Here is a 20,844-nt window from a genome sequence, read left to right as displayed (position 1 = left end):
AAAAATAACAGTAGGAGATGAATATGTAAGTAACAAATACTGCGTTTCCATGGAATTATGGTGCAGGAAGACAAATAAATACATTTGACTTATATTACCATTGATGCAAATAGATGGTTCTCTCTGTTGTAAGAGGGCAGAGAAAAATACTACTGAAAATGCCTCTTAGGGGTTGAAGGCTGATGTAATGCATTATATGTGTCCATGTCCACTGGCACGAGAGAAGAGTGGGGTTTTTTTGATTGACAACTTTTGTACAGTAGGGACACGTGAAATACAAAGACTGCTTAATGGGAATGTTTTTATTATATATTTCTTAAAAAGAGATGTTTCTTCCCTAGATAATATATGCAAAGAAGTCATCAAGGACAATAGTTTGGAGAATTAGTAATTAAATTTTTGTAGAATATAACACATATTACTGTTACAATCCAGTGGAAAGCAGTGATTCTTGTAAGTGTTGGTCAAATAAAATCAGACTCACTGTAATAAAGTAATACTTCGTGATGTATATGGGAAAGGTTTAGGTCCTTTGCACACAGCTCTCTGTTAGAAAATTGAAAAGCTGAATTTTTTTCATTTACTGTAGTAAGACCGACCTTTGAACCAACTACTTGGAATAGACTTTGCCATTTATTTTTTTGCTTGTGCTTACTGTTAAGAATGTATTTTTATTATGGCTAAATCGACAAAAATAGGTTAAGGATTTAGTATTAATGTCCTCAATCTCAAGAGACAGTTTCTAGCACTGTGGTCAGATCATCAACATTTTGACAGTTCAACTCAGTTCTTAAAAATCTGCATATAAGGTTTTAAAGCAGTTCTTGCTAGGCTATTCTGGTGCTTCACTGACCTTGAAAAGCCTTTCCTGTTATGGAACCTCAGTCCTTTTTTTCCTACTTGTTAAATTACACACAGTGTTTATAAAGGAAGAGAGAAAAGAGTTATGAAAATAAACTAACATAGACAGATTTCAAACAAATAGTAACTTTTGGTCTGAATCTTAAGTTTCCCACAGTGAAGGAACAGTGTCAAAGTGGCCTACAGATAGATTAACAGACAGATTGAATGCAGATCTAGATGGAGATGAAGAGCATCTGGTAGTATTCTAATGCTATCATGAGATGAAAGCTTCATTGTAGCTAAGTTTGTATTCATGTTGTACCAATTAGCAATTTCAGTGTTACTATTTTACAATTTTGCACTTGATCATGAAGCTTATATTTTGAGCAGGTAAATATGTAACTTCTTGACTTGCTTTTTCTTGATGAGTTTGCTAGCACTCTTCTGGAATTCTGACTTGTGTAAATGGAAAAACCCCTCTAAACAGAAACTTTAATAAAGCTGTTATTTCCAACTCTAGTGCAGTTTATGGATTTAACACAAAGTCAGTTTACTTTCGATCTCAGCTGTCTGTTACCATCCTTGATTCCAGTTTCTTCTTCTCTTCCTCATAGGGCTTTTCTGTCTTCTTTCAAAAGACAACTGATGAAATGCAACCTCATCTTCCTCATTTCTCAGGTCTTTCACATAGTTGTCCCCAAATCCTCTGTTTTCTCCCTTATTATAGCCACAGAAGGTATATTTTGGTTTACATCGTTTAACACTGTTTTTAGCCAGTATCGTAATTTTGTCTCCTAATCTGCTTCACACCTCACTGCTTCATTTTCCTTCTTAACATTTCATTTTCTCTTAAATTAGAATTTTCCAGTTCGTAACTGAAAAGCATTTCTTAAAAATATGTTTGGGTCAGCACGAAACAAAACGAGTTGAAGTTTGTTTTTTTTAATGTGAAATGGAAAACAAAATATGGTTTAGATTTTTTCTTAAGTGAATTTGGTTGCTTTATTTTAATGTCTTTAAACTTATGTCCCCACAGCATTTTGTAGGAAGTAGATGCATAAGTTTATTATATAATAAGGATTAAACAACATTCCTTTGTTTGTCTCAAACCTGCAAAGTATTTTGGTTTAGAAAATATCAGTAAAACATTCAAGTTAGATGCTCTCTCCAGATTTTCATCAAGCTTGCATCCAGCACCAGTTCTTCCTATGCAACAGTTCTAAGGTACAGTCAGTTGCATTTCCATCCACTTACAGATCTAAAGCATCACCTGGGTCTTCTCAACCCACCATTCAGCTGGTGAGATCCTTTTGCCTTGCCTTGACAAAGGCAGTCTTGTCCTTCACCCATCCACTCAGGATTATGCTGTAAAGGAATGATATTTCTAGTCCATCCTTATGTACCTTTGTAATATCACACATTTCATTTTTCAGTTGTTTTCCTCCTTCTCTGCTATACCACACAGAAGCTACTTATTTTCCCTTTCATGGTACTTCAGGACTTATTCCCACTCAATTGTCACTCATTTACTATTTATTTCCAACAAGATAAACCTTACTCTGATACCCATTGTAATCAGTTTAACTCTGTCGTAAACTGATTTAGACGGAGTCCCTCTTAGAACATCAGTAAACTGGTAAGTCACAATTAGGACAAATGTGCTATCATCACCTTCTCTTGGTATGTCACAGCCCTTTGAGAATTCGGGGGAAGTGTTACCCAGCTGCTCACTTTGTGTTGTATCTCTTTTGTGGACTTGCAGCATGATCTCAATTAAATTTGAGACCTAAGTGAACAGTGTCAGGTTGACTGTACTTAAATTCCTGGCTCAGCAAAATAATATGATGAATAATATTCATAGGGATAATGTGTCACAATTTTAAAATACCAGAAAACTTAAGTAATAGCTGCAGTTGTGACAGGCTGATTCTTTCAAGTGTGCAGTGCATACTGTGACTGCTGAATCAAGTCATCTTTGTTTTAAACTTTCCATTTTGTGTTCTATTGTTGAAGCTAGGAATCGAAAGTTTCCTTTTCTATGAGTGACAAGAATCAGAGAATGAATGTGTACTTGTATTTAATTTTCAGCAGTTTATAATTTGCAATCAATTTGAAATTTATTCTTGGCAGTGAATAAAAGACTTCTGGAGAAATAACTAAAGATTTAAAATTTTGAATTTGCAGTTTGGGAGATGGAAGTTGGAAAGTTTTGTTGAGGTCCTTCTTTAGTAGTAAAAATACATTTTCTAACAACAGTAAATGTTTATTAATGAGGAACTGGATTGCTACTTGAAAATTCTGTCAGATGTCTTGGAAATGTTCTGTTGAAAAGAACTAGTTAAAATGTCAGTAAGAAGAATATTATTGTAGGTTCATAATTTCTTGTAGGTATCATGTCTTCTATAATTTGCGATTCTGTAATGTGTTTGGCCTTTACATGCATTTATATGTGTATGCATTTGGGCTTCACCTATGTCAGATGAAGTTTCTTGCTTATAAAGTTAACTTTTGTCTTGATGAGGATTTGTGCTATTTAGGGTTTAGATCTGATCTTACGCCCATGTCAGCTGTTGCTGGAAATGATAAAGACATTTGGAATCTGGAAGAATCGGCTTCACAAAATCATCGTGACTCCTTGAAAGAGTGATGCCAGGTTCCCAAATGAGTCAAGCCATATTTGAAAAAATCTGTGGATCCAATTTACATTTTTTCTGAGAGGATCATAAAGGGGTGTGCTGATATTCCAAAAGTTTCTTCTTGGCTACCAAGCAAATTGCCATGCTATTGGATAAATTCCATCTAGTGTTTTGCTTTTAATAGTACAACTCTATGTGCCAGTGCAAATGAAAGTAGGAACAACCATGGTATGATTAGCATGGCAACATCAAGAAAGTATGTCTTTTTTTTTTTCTAAAGCCAATAGTGAGGGGTTAAAATGATAAAAATTGGTGTTAGAAACTCCCTTTAAAGATGCAATGTGGTGAGACTGCATGAGAGATACAAGTTTTTTGGAAGCTTGCAAGATGGAAATTAAAGCATTACTTGCATTCCTCCTTTCCCACCCAAGACAAAGGATCTATTGCAGTTCTGTATCCCTGTATCAATTAAATTCCTTGTAATTTATTCTAGACAGAGTGCATTTTTCTATTTGCATGTGTTCTGTTATTTTGCTACTCATAAATTCTCAGTCTAGAGAAAAACCTTTACAAAGGATGAATAAGAATTTTCTGCATTTTATTATCTTCAAACTTCCACTGGTGTTTTGCATTTTTTGGAAAGTAAAAGATCCAAGGTTTAATGTTCTCCATGATGCTGACAAATTATGTTACAGGTCTTACCTTAGCAATTGAAGTAAATAGGGACCATAAAGGCTGTTCTTCATCTTCTGCTATTATTTTTACTGAATTATGAAGCAGTGGAAACACTGAAGATTTGTTTTCATTTCAGACCGCTTTAGTCTTTGTTACCTCTAACATGTGCAAATTAAGTATATATTAAGAATGTACATTTCTTATTGGGTGATTGAATGGAACTTCTGTTATTGTCAGTAAGTTGCTTTCATAATTTTCTATGCATTATTCTAAAAATTGACTTCCCAGTAACATTGTTCCATAAAGCACACAGAACTTTTTATCTGTTTTATAGGGCTGTGACTCTCAAATGAGCATGTCAGAAGTGTCCTGCAGTGAAAGTACCTCCTCTTGTCAGTCTCTGGTACATGGCTCAGCTCCAGAAATCCTCGTTGGCCTCCTTTATAATGCTACAACTGGAAGATTATCAGCAGAAGTGATAAAAGGCAGCCACTTCAAAAACTTGGCAGCGAACAGACCACCCAGTGAGTGAAAATCTTTTTTCATCCTAATGCTTCTGTACTGATGGGGCTCTTGGTAGCAAGGACTTCAATCCTATCACTTAGTCTTACCCAATCAAAATGAAATAGAGCAATCATCAACTAATCTGTTTCATGTTTTATATTTCTAGTCAGTTGGGAAATAGCAAAAATCTAAAATTCAAAATATTAATTGTAAGTTGACAAGCCTGTTTTAATTTTTCATGATGACTGACTAATAAATTACCTTTATCATAATGATTAATTGCTAAATTACTAATGCCTCACATCACAGGCCAAGAATAAAAAGTCAGTGTTTAAAGAGAAAGTACATGCCAGTTAATATTAATATAAACACTCTGAACAGTTATTGCTGTTCCTAGAGGGGTTGATACTGCAGTCATTAATTGCTTATGTGCCTGTATATATGTAGTAATAGATGTAACTTTGGAATGTCAGTGAAGACAACAGAGAAACCACTTGAGATCTTTCACATATTTACTATACAGAAGGAATGTTCACCATCAGAAAGGATTTGAACTGTGTGTTGAAGCACTTGTTCAAAAATACATTTGTCTGAAATATCTGTGAACTTTATGTACTTCTAAACTGGGGCCAGATGGAATGTCACACACAGAGAACGTTATTACTGTCTCTAGTTCTTTTCAGCTTGAGAAAGTTCAGTAACGAATTTCTTTAAAAAATATTTTTTATTGTTTTTAAGGTGATGAGTCTGATTTACATAAGTGTTAATGAGACTTAGCTACCTGTTCCTTTTGATTTTGTCTGGAGGCTCAGGCTTTAGCCACTCTGTTTCTTAAACCCGAGATTAGTATGGCACTAGCAGATTATCTGGCACGACTGGATTATGTAGCAGGCTGCCAACATTTTGTAAGTGGTTTGCACATCTCCCTTTTGTCTCCAGAGTTTAGGAAGTAAGCCAGACAACTTGATACTGATGCTCACTCATCTTTCCTGCTTTCTTCACCCGTGTTTATTCTATTCATTAATTGGTTCACCTTACTCTGCTTTGCTTTCTCTATACTTTCCACACTGATGGAGCTAGACTTTGTTGGCATGGCCAGAGAAGGAAGGCAAAAGGCGGATCTCTAACTCTTTTATATAATTAGGTAGCTGCCCCAGAGTCATCTATTCGGAGATAAGGTATGGAAATAGATGGAGAAAGCCAAGGAGGTCCTATGACACTAGGGTGGGAGAAGGAATGAAAAGGAGAGAAGACCTGGAGAGAGGGATCATGTGTTTCCTTAAAGCAAAAACAAATGCTTATCTTTCTGGAATCTCAGAGATAGGCAATTTTTATTTAATATTTAGAATATGCATGTTAGGAGGAGTTCAGTACTTGTTTTGTCAACAGAGGTGTTCATTCCCTGTTATGTTAATTCCCAAAATATGCTCTGTGGGCCCATGCTGTGTAGCTAATAGTTGTGTGTGTGAATGGGGTCAAAAATCTGTTTCAGATTGCAAGAAAGCAGCACAGAATATGGCACGTAGCCCTGTAATACCATGTTCTGTCTAATCTTTTTGGAAGGAAGATTTTTCATGTTGTCTTTTGTCATCTCCTGTGAAGGATAGGGGAAAGTTTTGATATTCATAATAGTAATAGTCCAGTTCTGTTTAGGCAGCTGTGGGTTCAGAGTTCTGTTGTTTCTTAGAAAGCTGGAAACTAATGCACTTTCTGGGTCTGGTAAAACCATGCAGAGGATATTGTGGAATCTAGATTTCCCCTGTGGGCTGTTTTGTGCCATCCCCCTCCCCTCACCCCAGTAGTGGTGCCACCTGCTTTTAAACTCCTGGACCCAGGTGCATACTGCTGCCCTTTCCTAACTCCTTGTTGAATCCATTGTGGACACCTGCCAGCCTCGATCTGTGCCATCATTTCCACAAAATGAAAACTAAGGCCCATAGGGATGATGATGAAATGTTCTGGTCAGATTTGTTGTTCAGAGTACCAGTGGTTCAAAATCCTGAGAAGTGCTGGAAAGTACATGTGCAGTTCATTTTTCATTCATGTGTGGAGAAACAATGATAGAAATGGAAGCAATTATTCTTGCCCACGTGCGATCCTTTCTGTAGTCTAAGGGTTGTGAACCTGTGAATTTTTGTGAAGTGCTTCTGCAGCAAATATAAACTGAATACTAAATTTCTACTTCTTGGTAGTACAAACTCCTCTGCTGCATATTTATATGTTATATAGTAGCTAATTTAACAACTGAGTACAGGCAAATAGGCCAAATTCTGCAGTTGATAACAGTGGATGTTGGAATGTGTCTTTGTTTCTCTGTGTGACAATTAATATTTTGTCTGAGAAAAAGATGCTTCTTAATATTCTTTAAAGTTTTGTTGAAACAGGGTATGAGCTTTTGCATATTAAATGCATGTGTGTGTATGCATGCACACACACATTAAATCCATAAATACATGGATTTTAACAAGTGAGATCTTTACATTTTAAATAGAGACCCATAGTTGAATTTCAGATATAAGTGTCCCTCAGCTATTTTTAGAGATTAGATCAGAGTCATTCTCATGCCCAGGTTCATCACTACTCAAGAACTAAAGTATAAGAATCAGATATCAGTAACTATAAAAGCTAAGGGCAAAACCAGCTTAGTTTTCAGTTGAGTGATTTTTCATTTTATTGCTTTTAATAGGTGAAGTATAATTACTATATGCAGTTTTTCTAAATATGCTGGAGTTTGCATGAAAAAGAATAAGTTTTGTTAAAAAGGATACAGTGATTTTTACCCAATTTGCTACAATCTAATCATTTGCATGATTCTTGCTATGTTGAGTGTGTTTTAGAACCCAGTGGCTATTAGTGCTAAGATAACCCATTATGTAAGTGGTGTAATTTTTGTTAAAGATTACACAAAAACTGCACAAAATTTTCATTTCATTAAATTTTACCTGACAATCCTTTTGTTCAGTCCTTTTTCTGATCTATGCTGCTAAGGTTTTGTATTCTTCCACTCCAGTGAATAGTGTTTCCTCTTAAACTTTAACCTTTGATCCTCTCTCACCCAACTACTGACATCTGGTCATTATTTCTTTTACTGCTTTCCACCCCCTGTTGTCAGACGGACTGTTCTGTTGTCTAAAACACTTGATAGGTGGACAGGTTTATATAATCCGAGGTGAGTTCCTGTAGAAACTAATTGGATGTTGTCTTTTTCATGCAAAAGAAAATGTGCCAGCAGTAAAATTTCCACGGCTGCCTGCATATCGGTTTATAAATGTATATGTTTATTTTTTGTGGCAATCTCTAATGCAAAAGTTGCATTTATCTCTGATTATGGATGTTGGGATTTCAGTGTACCTGCAAAGTGAAAATATTCAATTTGTTTCTTTTTACATAAACTCCAATCTTTAGTTAATGTTATCCATTAACAAGAATGAGATAGGAATAAAGAATGAAACACAAGATTGTTTTATACAGTTTTATGTTGCCTATCATCAGTTAACTTCATGAAATGTGCATCCTTCTACAGGAGCATGGTTTGGTGCTTCTGGTCAAAGGAAAATAGAGCTCTAAAAATAAGGGTTTATACCAAAATGTAAATGCTTAATTTGTGCTACCTACATTACTTGCATCAGCTTCTTAAATGTGCTGCTTAAGAGTACTGTACAAACTATATTTTAAACAATCATCTTGAACTATGCAAAAACTTGTTTCTCTTTAAACATGTATTTAATGTGTTCCTTCATGAATCTAGGAATTAATAGGGTTTTTGTATTGTGTAAACTTCCGTCTTTGAATGAACTTTGCTACATTTTGGTCTTCAAAATAAATAAAGCTGAAAAGCCCAAAGTGAGAACCGCATCCATGCAGAGATTATTCTTAAGCATTTTATTCTGGCTGTTTTGATATAGTCACTGCGTATCAATGTTATTTTTTTTTCCTCTTCATTAGTTGCCTTTATTCCACTTCATTTGTTCATATTCTTTGAAAATTCAGTGGTATGCTTTACAGTGTTGTGCCTAGTTGGAGCTTGCTAAGTGTTAATGCAATTTAAGTTTCTTTAGACTAAATAAGGGGAATCAACGGGAAGAGGATTATGAGGTATACCTTTAATTTGATATGTACCCATGTACATAGTAATGAAGCTAGTTAATTTGTTAGTGTGTTTGTAATATTTTGCTTACTTGTCATCTTGCCATGTGTCTAAACTAAGCTGTGTTCAGTCATCCTGGTATACACCATATCCTTCTTTCTTGTGCATATCTTGTTCTCCAAAACTTTTGTTCTAAGATATCTGACATTCCAAATATGATTTATTTTGTAGATACATATGTTAAGTTAACACTGCTGAACTCGATGGGGCAAGAGATGTCCAAATGCAAAACTTCCATCCGCCGAGGACAGCCAAATCCAGTGTACAAAGAAACCTTCGTTTTCCAGGTGGCTCTGTTTCAGCTGTCAGACGTGACACTCATACTGTCTGTATATAATAAGCGCAGCATGAAACGAAAAGAGATGATAGGGTGGATTTCCTTAGGTCTCAACAGCTCAGGAGAAGACGAACTCAATCACTGGACTGAAATGAAAGAATCTAAAGGACAGCAAGTGTGTAGATGGCATACTTTACTAGAATCGTAATGGATGGTAGGAAGTGTGGTCATGGTTTAAAGGGAGTTTGTTCTCCTGAGAAGATGATCATCCCTGGTCACAATCAACAGATCTGTTATGGGAGTAAAAAAACAAAAATTGAGGTCAACATTCCATCATAAAGAATGCACAAGATGCAAAATGGCCGGACTTAATATACAATCTTCACTTAGTGTCATAAACTTCCTTGGTGTCAGAGAAGCCGTGCTGTACACAGATATATTAGCAGTCCCTTCCCCATCCACCTGATGCTGTATTTGTTTGGGTTTGTTTTGTGGTTTTCAATTCAGAAACATTTTGTGTAAGGTTCTTTGAATTAATGTAAGCTCCTCCTTGTGTACTTTTTGTATTGCTTTAATACTGTAGCTTCTGACCTGCCTGCATTCAGATTAAAGGTCAACAGTTTGCACTTTGAGAAAAAGTTAATGGTCTGTCTAGCAAAAGCAAAAAAAACCAACCCACTGGTGAAAGAACACTTAGTAATATAGCAAATAGAAATATACTGTTGTTTTACACTGAGTTTCTTTCCAGGAGCTTAGTACAAGTAAGTTTTCATTTTTTGATATGCAGTTGGTTTGAAAAATACTAGCATTTGGGCATCAGGTGAACTTTGACATCAAACTAATGTTTCTTCAATCTGTGACAGGAACGAGCTCTATATATGGCATAAATTGGGTTTTTCCCTCTTGCCTGTACTTCTGCCTAATCCAAAGAGACCAGATCATTGGTTTGGTCCCTTCCAAAACTCCTTAGACAGGTTGTACTGTAAAACTATGTAACTTTCTGTTGAAAGCACTTCCAGTATTCATGTATTCCAATGTAGGAAGCTCATAGAGCACGACTTTACTAAAATATATTTTCATTAAACAAATTGATACAAATTTCTTTAAAATGTCATCAGATCGAAGTTAGGCTGAAAGACTGTGAAGGAAGTGGCAGCAGTTGAACTGCTCTGAATGAATGTGAAATACTATGGCTTTGCTTGAAGCAGGTATCCGTTTGAGTCTCTTCTGAGCTCTTTTAGGAACTACCATATGCTGTTCGCTGGAACTAGAGAGCAGACAAGGAGTTTTTTCATTTCTTCTTGAAGAAGAGAACATCAGTAAGTTATATTTCTAGTGATTTTTCAGCAATTGAATGAATATTACCGTGCAAAATAGAAGTTTGCTTTGCTTGTGTTCAGGCTGGGAAACACAGCTTTCTAATGATGCAGTTGAGAAGTCACAGTATTACAAGAAGGTTTGCCATCAGGTAAACACTCGTGGCATCCACCAAAATTGGGGAAATATCAGTGCTTCTGAGATTCCTATTTGTCCCAAATGCTTTAGCTGGACTCACACTAATTTATTGACTGCTGAATCTAATTCATATTACTGAAATTGTGAGTTATTGAGTAAACATATTTATTTTTAAAAAGCTTCCCACTTCAAATATTCTTTTTGCCAGTAATGAATAAGCTCCATTTATTTTTAATTGTTGCTGTATGGAAAGCAAGTGATTTTTTTTTTTCATATAAATGATGGTTATGTCTTACTAATGCAGGACCTCACTGACTGTTGTAGCACTTGGTGGGTAGAAGTCTATTGGATTTTGTTGAGAGAATTAGCGTTAGTCTAGAGCGTTCTCATTAGGACAAATGTTTTTCTCTTGAATTTCTTTATACTGTCTCCGAACAATCCTGACCTTGCATTTTACAGACTGTCAAGTACAGTGAGATTGGTGAAGGTGAGTATGCTGTAATAAAGATATTTCACGTGGTTCTCAAATTCTCACACTACTTAACAATTGCATTAAGTCCTTTTTAAAGTATATTGTAATTCCACGTCTTGGTTTATTTGGTGCCTTTTGATGGGTTTATTTGCAGAGCCGGGCTTTCGGTTTTTATGGATTTAAAGATTTAAACACTATTACAGACCTTTTTGGGGTTTTTTTCCTCCTGATATTGCGCTGCTGCTTCATTTACAGAAGCTTTATTTACTAAATACAAATAATGCAAAAAACTTTCTTTAAACAGGAACGGTCTTGCAGCAATACTCTTTCAGTCCTTTTTGTTGATCAGTTTGTGAAATATAATGTTGAGTGTAGAATTTAATAAAAAATCAACATTAATTTTATATGCATAAGGAAAATGCTCAGATTTTCACAATCCTTTCAGTTTCCCATGTAATAGAAACAATGACTTAGAAGCTGTAAAAAAGCAGTTTTTCAGTGGATGTGGAAGTGTTTTTATCCATTCTCTTTGTGTATATTTGGACGCTCTTTCCCGAAGCTGAAAGTTGTCTCTTGATGGTTGTCTCTTTGTACAAGTTTTGCTATATAAAATAATGTACAATATTTAACAGCAAGAACTGAGCCAGTTAATTCTAGTGGAGAATGTACTTAATGTCACTATTGAACAAATGAAGAAGTCAGTTTGGAAGGTGCAGCAAATAACCTCTTACAAAACCAAACTCAATTAAACTGTGTCATGATGTGCGTTTCTGTTTGTAGGTTGATTTGCTTCATCTTTCCATCTAATCCTTTAGATTTCTAAGGCACTGAAATTTTAATTTAGACACAGCAGAGATTTATAGTCATCCGTGTTGGGCACATTAGGGGAGAGGAATTTCTCTCTAGGTCACATGACTTTTCCTAAAGTATCCAGGACCAGTCTGTGTTTCACAGAAGCAGGATTGGTTTACTTGGATTTATACTGTACAAAGCCTAGGAACTCAATGTATAAAGAATGTAAATGAATGTTTAATTTTGAGGCAGTAGAATATGGATTTGCCATGCAAAACCAGTCACACCAATAATTGGATTAGTCTTGGGATTTTTGTGAGTTAATTATAGTACCAATAGCTGTCATGTTGTTTTTTCTTCCTAGAATCCATTCTTACTATTTGATTTGTTTGTAATTTTGTTTTTCTTATTGCTTATGCAAACCTATACTTTTGTATTTGAAGTCTGCCTTTAGATATTGTGGATTTTTTGAACCCTGCGTAAGGGCTTACACATACAGTGTGGTTTTGTGCATTCAGTTAGATCATAAGCCCGGAACAGAATTTCTAAAGAACCAAGTATCACTAACAAATTAGAGGCACTTGTGTTTTCCTCAGAGTTGGCTGTGTTTTTTTTCATAGCTTTTTGTTGTTTGCCTTTGTTCAAAAGTACAGTGAGCACTTGGAAAAAATTACCAAACTAATTACTTTTCTGTGTGCCAGTATACCATGTAGAGATTGCAGATCTTGAATTGAATCTGTTTCCTGTCAGTGTAGCCTTAAATAATTATAGAACAGTGACGTTCTTGCAGATTCTATTCTTGAAAATATTGCATCCTTTCTGTGTATAAACTATTTGATTTAATGTTTAGAACATTTCACATAGCTCATCTTAAAGTATTATGAATGTGAAAAAGTTGGTTAGTTCCTTTCTATGGTAAGGGCAAGGTTGTGAAGGGCAGGACAGCCAAGCATGAAATCACTGCACAGAAAGATGAGAGGTTGCACAGCACCTGCAGGACATCGCTGTCTCCCACATGCATGGAGGCAAGAAGTCAGCAGAGTCCTGCTGCACTTCCAGTTCAGCCAGGTGGCACAGGGAAGGAGGATAGCACTGGGAAGATTCAATCCTTTGTCACCGTGGTGCTTCCTCATACTCAGGACTTAAAACATCCACATTGTAATCACACTGTGAGGTCTGACTGCAAAGGCAGAAGTTAGGCAAGGTGTTAAGTTCTGCTATGGGAGAAATATGACACTATTTCTAGATGCAATTAATGTCTTCTAAGCTCATTAATAATTAGATATGGAAATATGGGTGAGCCCTTAGAATGAATGTATGTACTCTTACTAGAGCTGAACATTGTTTATTCATCAGGAAAACACTTGAGCTGAAAACAGATTTTATGGCATTTACTGTGGGACATATTTTTCTCTGTAAATTTTTGCAACGATTCTTGATGGCAGATGTAGTGTCAGCATCAGTACCTTCCAATTTGTCACACCTTTGGAGCAATTTTTTTGTTGTTGTCTAAAATTTGTGTTGTTGTTTTTTTCTCTTTTCTCCTCAATGACTCATTCCTGCAAACTCCCCAGGACCCTGAGAAGTTGTCTGGGGCAGTTACCGGGCCTTAGAAGTCAGGGACATTCTGCACCACTTTAAGGTACTGGTGCAAAATTTCTGTGACCTGTCCAACTCCCAAAGATTTCTGAAATGAAAACCATCAGTTTTAATGTAGTGAAGCAGAAGAAGAAAACTTCTTTGAGGGAGACATTTTAATGTAGAAATTGAATACAGATTACTATTGCACGTACCAATTCTAACAAAAATTCTGAGGTAAAATCGGAATGAGGGTTGAGGGGAGGCCTTTTGGCCTGAGCTGTTTCAACTTGAAACTAACAGCAGAATGCCCTGTCGTTGAACTCATAATTGTATTGAGCCCTTTACTTCCTTATCATACTTCTCTGGAGGAAAAAAAATCTGTCCTGTTTAAAGCAGTCTTTAAAATTATGGCTTGTCACTTGTAAGACAGACTGACTTCTTCCTGAAGCTGAATTCTCAGTGACAACTAAACATCCATTTAATTCTCTGACTGATGTGCATGCCTGCCTACTGTTACTGTTAGTGAGAGGAGCCCATGGGCATCAACAGGAGAGCAGACCTCACCCTGAAAGTGTGAACAATAGGATTGGTAGGTTAGAGAAGTGGTGCAGCATGGAACCTGCAGCACAGCCAAATGTGATTTCAGTTATGAATGAAGGTAGAAACACAAATGTCCGGATATTGTCACAAACTTGTTATTTAATCATTCTCTCCTATATTTGTTTCTTCCTCTTCTCAGATTTTGAAATATTTTTAAAACTTAGTATTAAAAATGTTAAAGCAGTTCCCGAACATCTTGATAATTTTAACTGGAACATTCAGCAAAATTTATTGTTAGAACGAGCCTTCAAGAATGTTCTGTGGTTTTGGTCTCTTTAACTCAACTGCTAGATTTTGTAGTGCATCACAGCTGGATTTCAGACTACTTTGTTGTGATGATTGATTTTGAGGGGAAAGTCACAGGAGCATTTCCTTGTCACTGAATCAACAATGCCAGTTGAAGAGATGTCATCTGAGAGCGAGAACATTAAAATAAGAGATATCTTCATGCAGTAGCGGTGACAGTGACTCAAATTCCACTCTTGGAGCCCTGTGGCCCTCGGAGGGTCCTGCTCAGAGAAACTGTGACATGGGAATTGTGGAATTTCATACATTCAAAGCAGCGCTGGTCTGTGTGGGCATCGCGTGGCTTCTAAACTAGTGTATTTTACAGAGGTAGATTTTTTCTTTTTGCCCAGGGTGAGTAGGGCGAGTGCCAACTGGCCTGTAGTGACATGGATTAGTTTAGCCTTAAGAACTTATCACTGCCCCTCCTTAAGTTCAAGCAGGGTTTTTTCCTTTCTGCAGACTATGCAGAAATTTTATGCACCCAATGTATCTGCTTATGTTATGCCTACCTGAATATGGCACAATTATATTAATGCTGGCAAGCTTAGTTCTTACATTACGTGGTGTGACTGAATTAATAAATGGGCCTGGTACATGCTGGATCAGGTTTTACTGTTCGGGCTTACACTGGTACAATATAGAAATAAGATCCTTATGTGGAGGAATGTGCCAGGAGTTAGGAAAGTGGGTAGTATTGCTCCTGTAGGAATGAAGACCAAGAAACAGCTATGCCCAGAAAATGGGCAAGGCTAGCTTATAGCAAGAAGGAATCATTCACTTCCTTGCAAGCATGTACTGGTTGAGCTGGCATAAAGACCCTACTCAGGAGAGCAGAAGCAGTAATACCATATCACTGAAGGAATACCTCATGGACATTCAGGGATGTAATTAATGTCATCCTTTTGTCTCTTATATCTGAGGACAAGAGTCTTGCCCATTGTATCAATACAATTTTTTTGCTATGTTTTGCGAATCCTGTGGACATTCACTGCATGCTGAGGGTCTAAAGTGGATTGCTTTTTAACTTTTGGTTTATTTACAAAGCATGAGTTTGAAGGATATTACAGAATTAACTAGAAGCATTATCATAGCTTTGAGATGTAATCTCTAGGCCATAGTGCAAGCAGGGAGCAGGGCTTTGAACCAGTTTTGATAGTCAGTTTTGCAAATGGCTTATTATGACATTTTAAGAAAATTTCTAAGCAGTTGAATGTATTAAGGAATATTTACATAAAAGGAGATAGAGCAATGATCTTTTTTTACTATACAGCTAGTTTGCTGTCCTTTCCAGTAAACCACAAGGTTCATTAGTGCTCAGTACTGTTTTGTTTACGATAACTGTTTTTAATGTGATTTTCATGACAAGGTGTAATTAGTGAAAACTTTTATTCAATTTTTCCCTTTCTTTGCTTTTTTTAAGGAGAGAATTCTCCTTATATAGTATATATACTTTCTTACAGAGCTTTCTTACCTATTTTTATACAAGATTTAACAATGTAAAATTAAATGCTCTATGAGCAAGCTATATCACTGTTAACACAATCAAAAGTGCTACTATAATGACTAAGGGCCTGAACCTTCTGCCTTTTACTCAGGTCCTGGTTTAACCAGATGTATTTCATGTTGTGTAGTACCTTTCCCTGTAAGTAGTTCCATCTATTTCTTGGGATGTCTCAGAGAAAGGCACTACTAACGTGAATAACAGTGGTAAAACTGAGCCTCCTCTCCATTCTTAGTGGGACATCTGTCATGAATACAGGCTGCTGGCTCTGTCCCAAAGTGTAGTCATAGATTATAGTTCCCTTGATCTTCAGTGATTTTGAACTTGTTTTTCTGGTGACTATAAGCTAGTAACTGATCTTAGTGAATACAAATATTGAATTGTGCTGTTATCAGCAAAATTATTAAAATGTATTTCACATCTTAATTCATTCTTTCATTGGGATATAAGGATTTTGAAGCATTATATTGCGTAGAGATAGCACACATTCACTACATTTCTAAAAAGTATGGGATATACAGTATGTAGCATTTTCTTGCATACTTTTATACTGCCTGTATGTCACCGATGCACTCGGTGCCTTCCTTCTTTTGTATAAAACTAATACGTAGAGAAACTAAAGTTATGGTGTGTAAGCAATGTCACTGCAACTGAAGAGATGTCTTAAACTGATTATTTCTAGTCCAGGAGGTTTCAAAGGGCAGTTCAGTTAAACACAGTGCTTTATATTTCTTTGAATTTGAAGTTTTCCCATTTCCTTCCTCACCCCCTGTCCGAGAAACTTCCTCATATGACTGTTTATTCTTAATTGATTCCTGTGTCTGATGTAAGTCACATGGTGTTAACCAAAGAACCAAGTCTGTTTCTAATTATTTGGACAAATAATGTTTGCACTTGCTATTACTTAAAGACAGAAATGATATGATGGATCTCTGTTAACAAATACAAAATAGGCTTCTGTAAATGTGACTCCCAGCTGAGAATTCCAGATACCTCTTTTCTGACTGGATGTGCATTGTTGTATCAGTAGCAAAGTGTTTGGGTTGTATTTCTTGGTGCATTTTAATCAAAATCCTATTACAAACAAAAATGTAAGTCAGTCAGTGCTGTCAAATTAGCTTGGTTTACCCATGTTATATCTGAAGTGTGCTATTTTGAGAACAGATTTGGCTTTCCTGTGTCTGAAGTCCTGATATTGTACAATAATTATCTTGTGTATGCTGGTCTTACAGGAACAGACTGATGCTGCATTGTATGTACATTTCCTACCAGTGTCCCTTCATTGTATAATTTATGTAATATAACACAGTTTTGAACTACTGTTTCAACCTGAAATTCCTTAAATTTCAGTGCATGTATAGCCTTAAATATTTAAGACACCAAGCACAGTTTTAATGGGAATAGGTTTTATTTGCAAGTCCTGTTTGACACAGAAGTCAGAGAATTATTTTTATATATCAGTCAAAGATTGTAGAAAATGGGTATATTGCAGTCATCTTATCAACCATGCTCCTACTTATATGCATTAAAAAAAGGGCATTTTTACTAAAGGTTTTAGAGGTAAAATATCAGTGCTCATTTCCTTTTTTGAATTTGTTTATTTTGTTTTCATACTTCCATTTCTGTACAGAACCACGGTGCCCTTAACTAATACCCGTGACTGAATTCACACCTATTTTCAGTATTCCTTGAGCTGCTTTTCCTCTCCGTTCCTTTTTCAAACTGAATAAGTGGTAATTAAAATTTCCCTAAAAAAAAAAAAATCCCCCCTTTTTTTTTTTTTCATTTTGACAGTAACATAATTAGAGCAAATGACTGTTTGCAGCTGTTTATGCAGCTTATTAGAGTCTTAGAAGTTTGTTTGAAGCTGTCATTATAATCCAGAGGAAGACATACGTCTCATGGCATTTGAGTCCACAGCAGGTGAAAACGGGAGCTCTGGCGATGAACATGCAGATCTGCGCATTGGGTGTCAGACTGTACATCCCCAGAGGGATTTATAATTAAGTGTCACATTGTATCTACAGTATCTCCAGTTGCGTGTTGTCAGATTCTTGTTGTTTTATTTTCTTTCTTACTGCCTAGCAAAAAAGTACTTTTATCATCTTCGTGCTACTGTATATTAATCTTGAGGGTTTCCAGTGCACGGGAACGGTTTAATGTTGTCAGTTCTCTTTCTGTAAAAAAACCCTGGACTTTTAGCATACACATCCCATTCCTATTCTGGGGAGAGCCAGAATGCCACCAGCTGGTTTCAGTTATATTTACCTGTACAGCACAGGTAACTTTAATCCCATGTTAGTTTGAGTGAAACATGCTATAGTATATTTTCAAACCATGGATCTGTCACAGCATTAAAATAGTCATTTTGCATATCTGAAACTTTGCAGCTGTGGATTTGTATTTTGTTTACTTCTATCTCTGTGAAATGTATTTTTGTCAGTTTGAGGACTTTGGATATTACAAAGTATTTTCTGTATGTGGAATCAGCTTTTTGCATGTGAATTTAATTGCTGAAAAGTATTTGAAAAAAAGGAAAAATCACTTTTAAAACTGGTTGTCGTCACTTTCCTTTGGAATTCATTAGATTGTAAACAAAAACAGATTTCACTGTTCAGAAGATAGTAATGCTTGCTCAACCATTGGAACTGCTGTCTGCATTAAAAAAAATAAAATCTTTTTTAATTTTGGCAAGCTAATCCTAGCCCTTACACAGATTTTGGCTCTGTTTACAAATTTCCTAAGTTACCCCAATTCCCTTTTTGTTCCTCACAGTCTTTGTTGATGTCATCTTCTACTTAGAGAATTTTAAATTAACCAGTGTGATAATGTTCTAAAAAATATGATGTGTATACTGGCAAATAAAGACACACTCAGGTGATCATTCTGTTTGACTTGATACAGTTTTCTTTTGGGGTCATCTGTTGTGATTCTTTTTGCTTCTTTGTCCCACATGCATTTATCTGAAAAGATCTCATCTAACATACTTATGTTTAACTTCTTTCTAAGGAATAAGCTGAAATAATTGAGGTTTGATTTAAACATGAAAGAACACTTTCCATAAGTAACAATTATAATTTTACTGTGACCCGTCTTAGGTCTTCTGTGCTATCCTCTGATGATTTTTGTGGTACCTATTAGAAAAAAGGCTTTCTGGGCTTTCATGGCAGCACAGTTTCAGGAGGTGTCTGAATAGATGTATGTTTTCATACCTATTAGCATGCATGAAAAAAGAATTGTTAGAACCATTTAAGTAGGTTTGCCTATCCTAAAGGTAGGAAGACTTAGTGTAAAAAGCTTTTATTGTTTCTTCCCATTTCTGCAGATGAAAGGAGCATAACCCAGTGACCTCTAGCAGATGAAAGTGGAGAGAGGGGTGCATTTCTTTGCTATACGATCCTGATCATCTGGACCCATCATCATATGTACAAATCCTAGGACTTCTGCAAATAAGATGAAATGGTACTTGCTGCTGTTAAGGGTAGCATTTTCAAAAGGCTATACACTTAAAAATAACATGGCATTCCATAAGGAGACTGGTACATATTTGGTATTTGAGAAGCTTTGAGAGTTTCTCCATACAACACTTGTGTTGTGTCCATATTCTTTAGTAGGTTGCAAGATATTTGGTATCCTTGTCTGTCAGAAAAAAAAAAACAACCCAGGAATGTTTTTCTCCAGATTATGTAAAATCTATTAAAAGATGATAATATGACAAATATTTGCTTAAAATATAAAGATTTATGAAATTGTGAAAACATGGCAGAATAAGTGAAATAGATATGTTATCTGTAGGGTGATAGTTGTTCACCATTTATGAACAGTCATTTTCTACTGAAAGATCACAGAGCAAAGAGTTACTACACAGCTTCAGCTGCATGTGTGGTACCTTGCAGTAAGTCACCCATGTGTCATGCAAGTAGCTGAGCAAAATTATGTGTAATACTCATAGTTGTTAAATAGTTTGTTGTGCAACAGTAATAGCTTCAGACAGGTAGAATCAAGTTACATCACTTTTATGCAGGTACAATTTTACCTGTTAAAGGTTTTCTCTGAATTGTCTTCATGTGGCAAATTACATATCAAATAGTATTTAAAATTATTTTGAAGTCGCTAGTCACTTGGTTCCAAAGGCTCACGTGAGTAAGGGCTAGTCAAGATTTTTTCTGATGAAATTTGCAATTTTTTTCTCTGGTATTTTTGTTTTTACAGTCCAACAGTGCAGTTGTAATGTAGTATTTTGTTCATATTAGACGTTTCGTTTTACTCGTAAATTCTGAATGAGACCATTGCATTTTGTTACCTCCCAGTCATTTAGAGTAGCTACATTCGAGCATAGGGATTCAAAAAAACAAATTTACTGTTGCATTGGCATCAAGAATAGTAAGGATAGAAGAAAGAAAGAAAACCACAGAAATGAAATAAACTCTCGTCAAGTAAAATCATGCAACAAATCAGCTGGGCTTTAGATAAATGATTTATTATTAAATTTAAAACCTAATAGGTTTGTGTGTTCTGAGTGTAGTTTACACTGGTTTGTTTTCCACTTAATTAGAAGCCTTACATTTCATCTTATTAATAATGAAAATCCTCTTGTCAAATTGTGTAAGATCATGTTGAACTAATATGTATATTTTAGAGGCAGAATAAAATTTCACATTGTAGCCTTTCATATTATTTCATTGCATTATGCAAAAATTATGTTCTGCTTTTAATTTTGCTACTGTGAAATTAGAAAACTTCAACTCATCTTTCATTCCTGCCTCAGAAAGTCCTGGTTTTAAGACCTGTGATGAAGATAGTTCAATAGCTGTAGCCCACTGTTTACAATGAAAGGTTAACTGTAAACAGAAATTCAGAATACCGGGCCAACTGAGCTTTATAAATGTAATGAATGTGTGTATTAAAAATAATAGTCAGTAATCAATTCTAAATTTATATCCTGTCATATCAGTTCTTGTTGCAGTAGTTCAACAGTTCAGAAAGGGAGCAGGCTTAAACATGCCAAAGGAGACCAGATTTGTACTCTATTTGTCTATTAAAGTACACATTTCCTATGATATCACAGCATTT

General features: G+C 35.7%; 1 protein-coding gene across 8 annotated transcripts in view; it reads left to right on the top strand.

Moving 5' to 3' along the window:
- SYT14 (synaptotagmin 14) overlaps positions 1-19,366 on the top strand; it is a 124,687-nt gene extending 105,321 nt beyond the window's left edge. For 5 of the 8 annotated variants that reach the window (XM_017811723.1, XM_017811720.1, XM_017811724.1 and 2 more), the window contains 3 exons: positions 4,489-4,678; positions 7,771-7,827; positions 8,977-18,655. In XM_017811723.1, the coding sequence (XP_017667212.1) occupies positions 4,489-4,678; positions 7,771-7,827; positions 8,977-9,290 (561 nt within the window). In that variant the 3' untranslated portion in view covers positions 9,291-18,655. Of the gene's footprint in view, positions 1-4,488; positions 4,679-7,770; positions 7,828-8,976; positions 18,656-19,096 lie in introns of those variants that run through there. The other 3 variants (XM_017811722.1, XM_017811718.1, XM_017811719.1) reach the window with 2 other exon arrangements.
- Positions 19,367-20,844: the final 1,478 nt, after the last annotated feature.

The sequence above is a fragment of the Lepidothrix coronata genome, unplaced genomic scaffold, assembly GCF_001604755.1.
Source record: "Lepidothrix coronata isolate B3197 unplaced genomic scaffold, Lepidothrix_coronata-1.0 Scaffold33, whole genome shotgun sequence".
Classification (NCBI taxonomy): Eukaryota; Metazoa; Chordata; class Aves; order Passeriformes; family Pipridae; genus Lepidothrix; species Lepidothrix coronata.
This window is presented reverse-complemented; position numbering and strand designations above follow the sequence as displayed.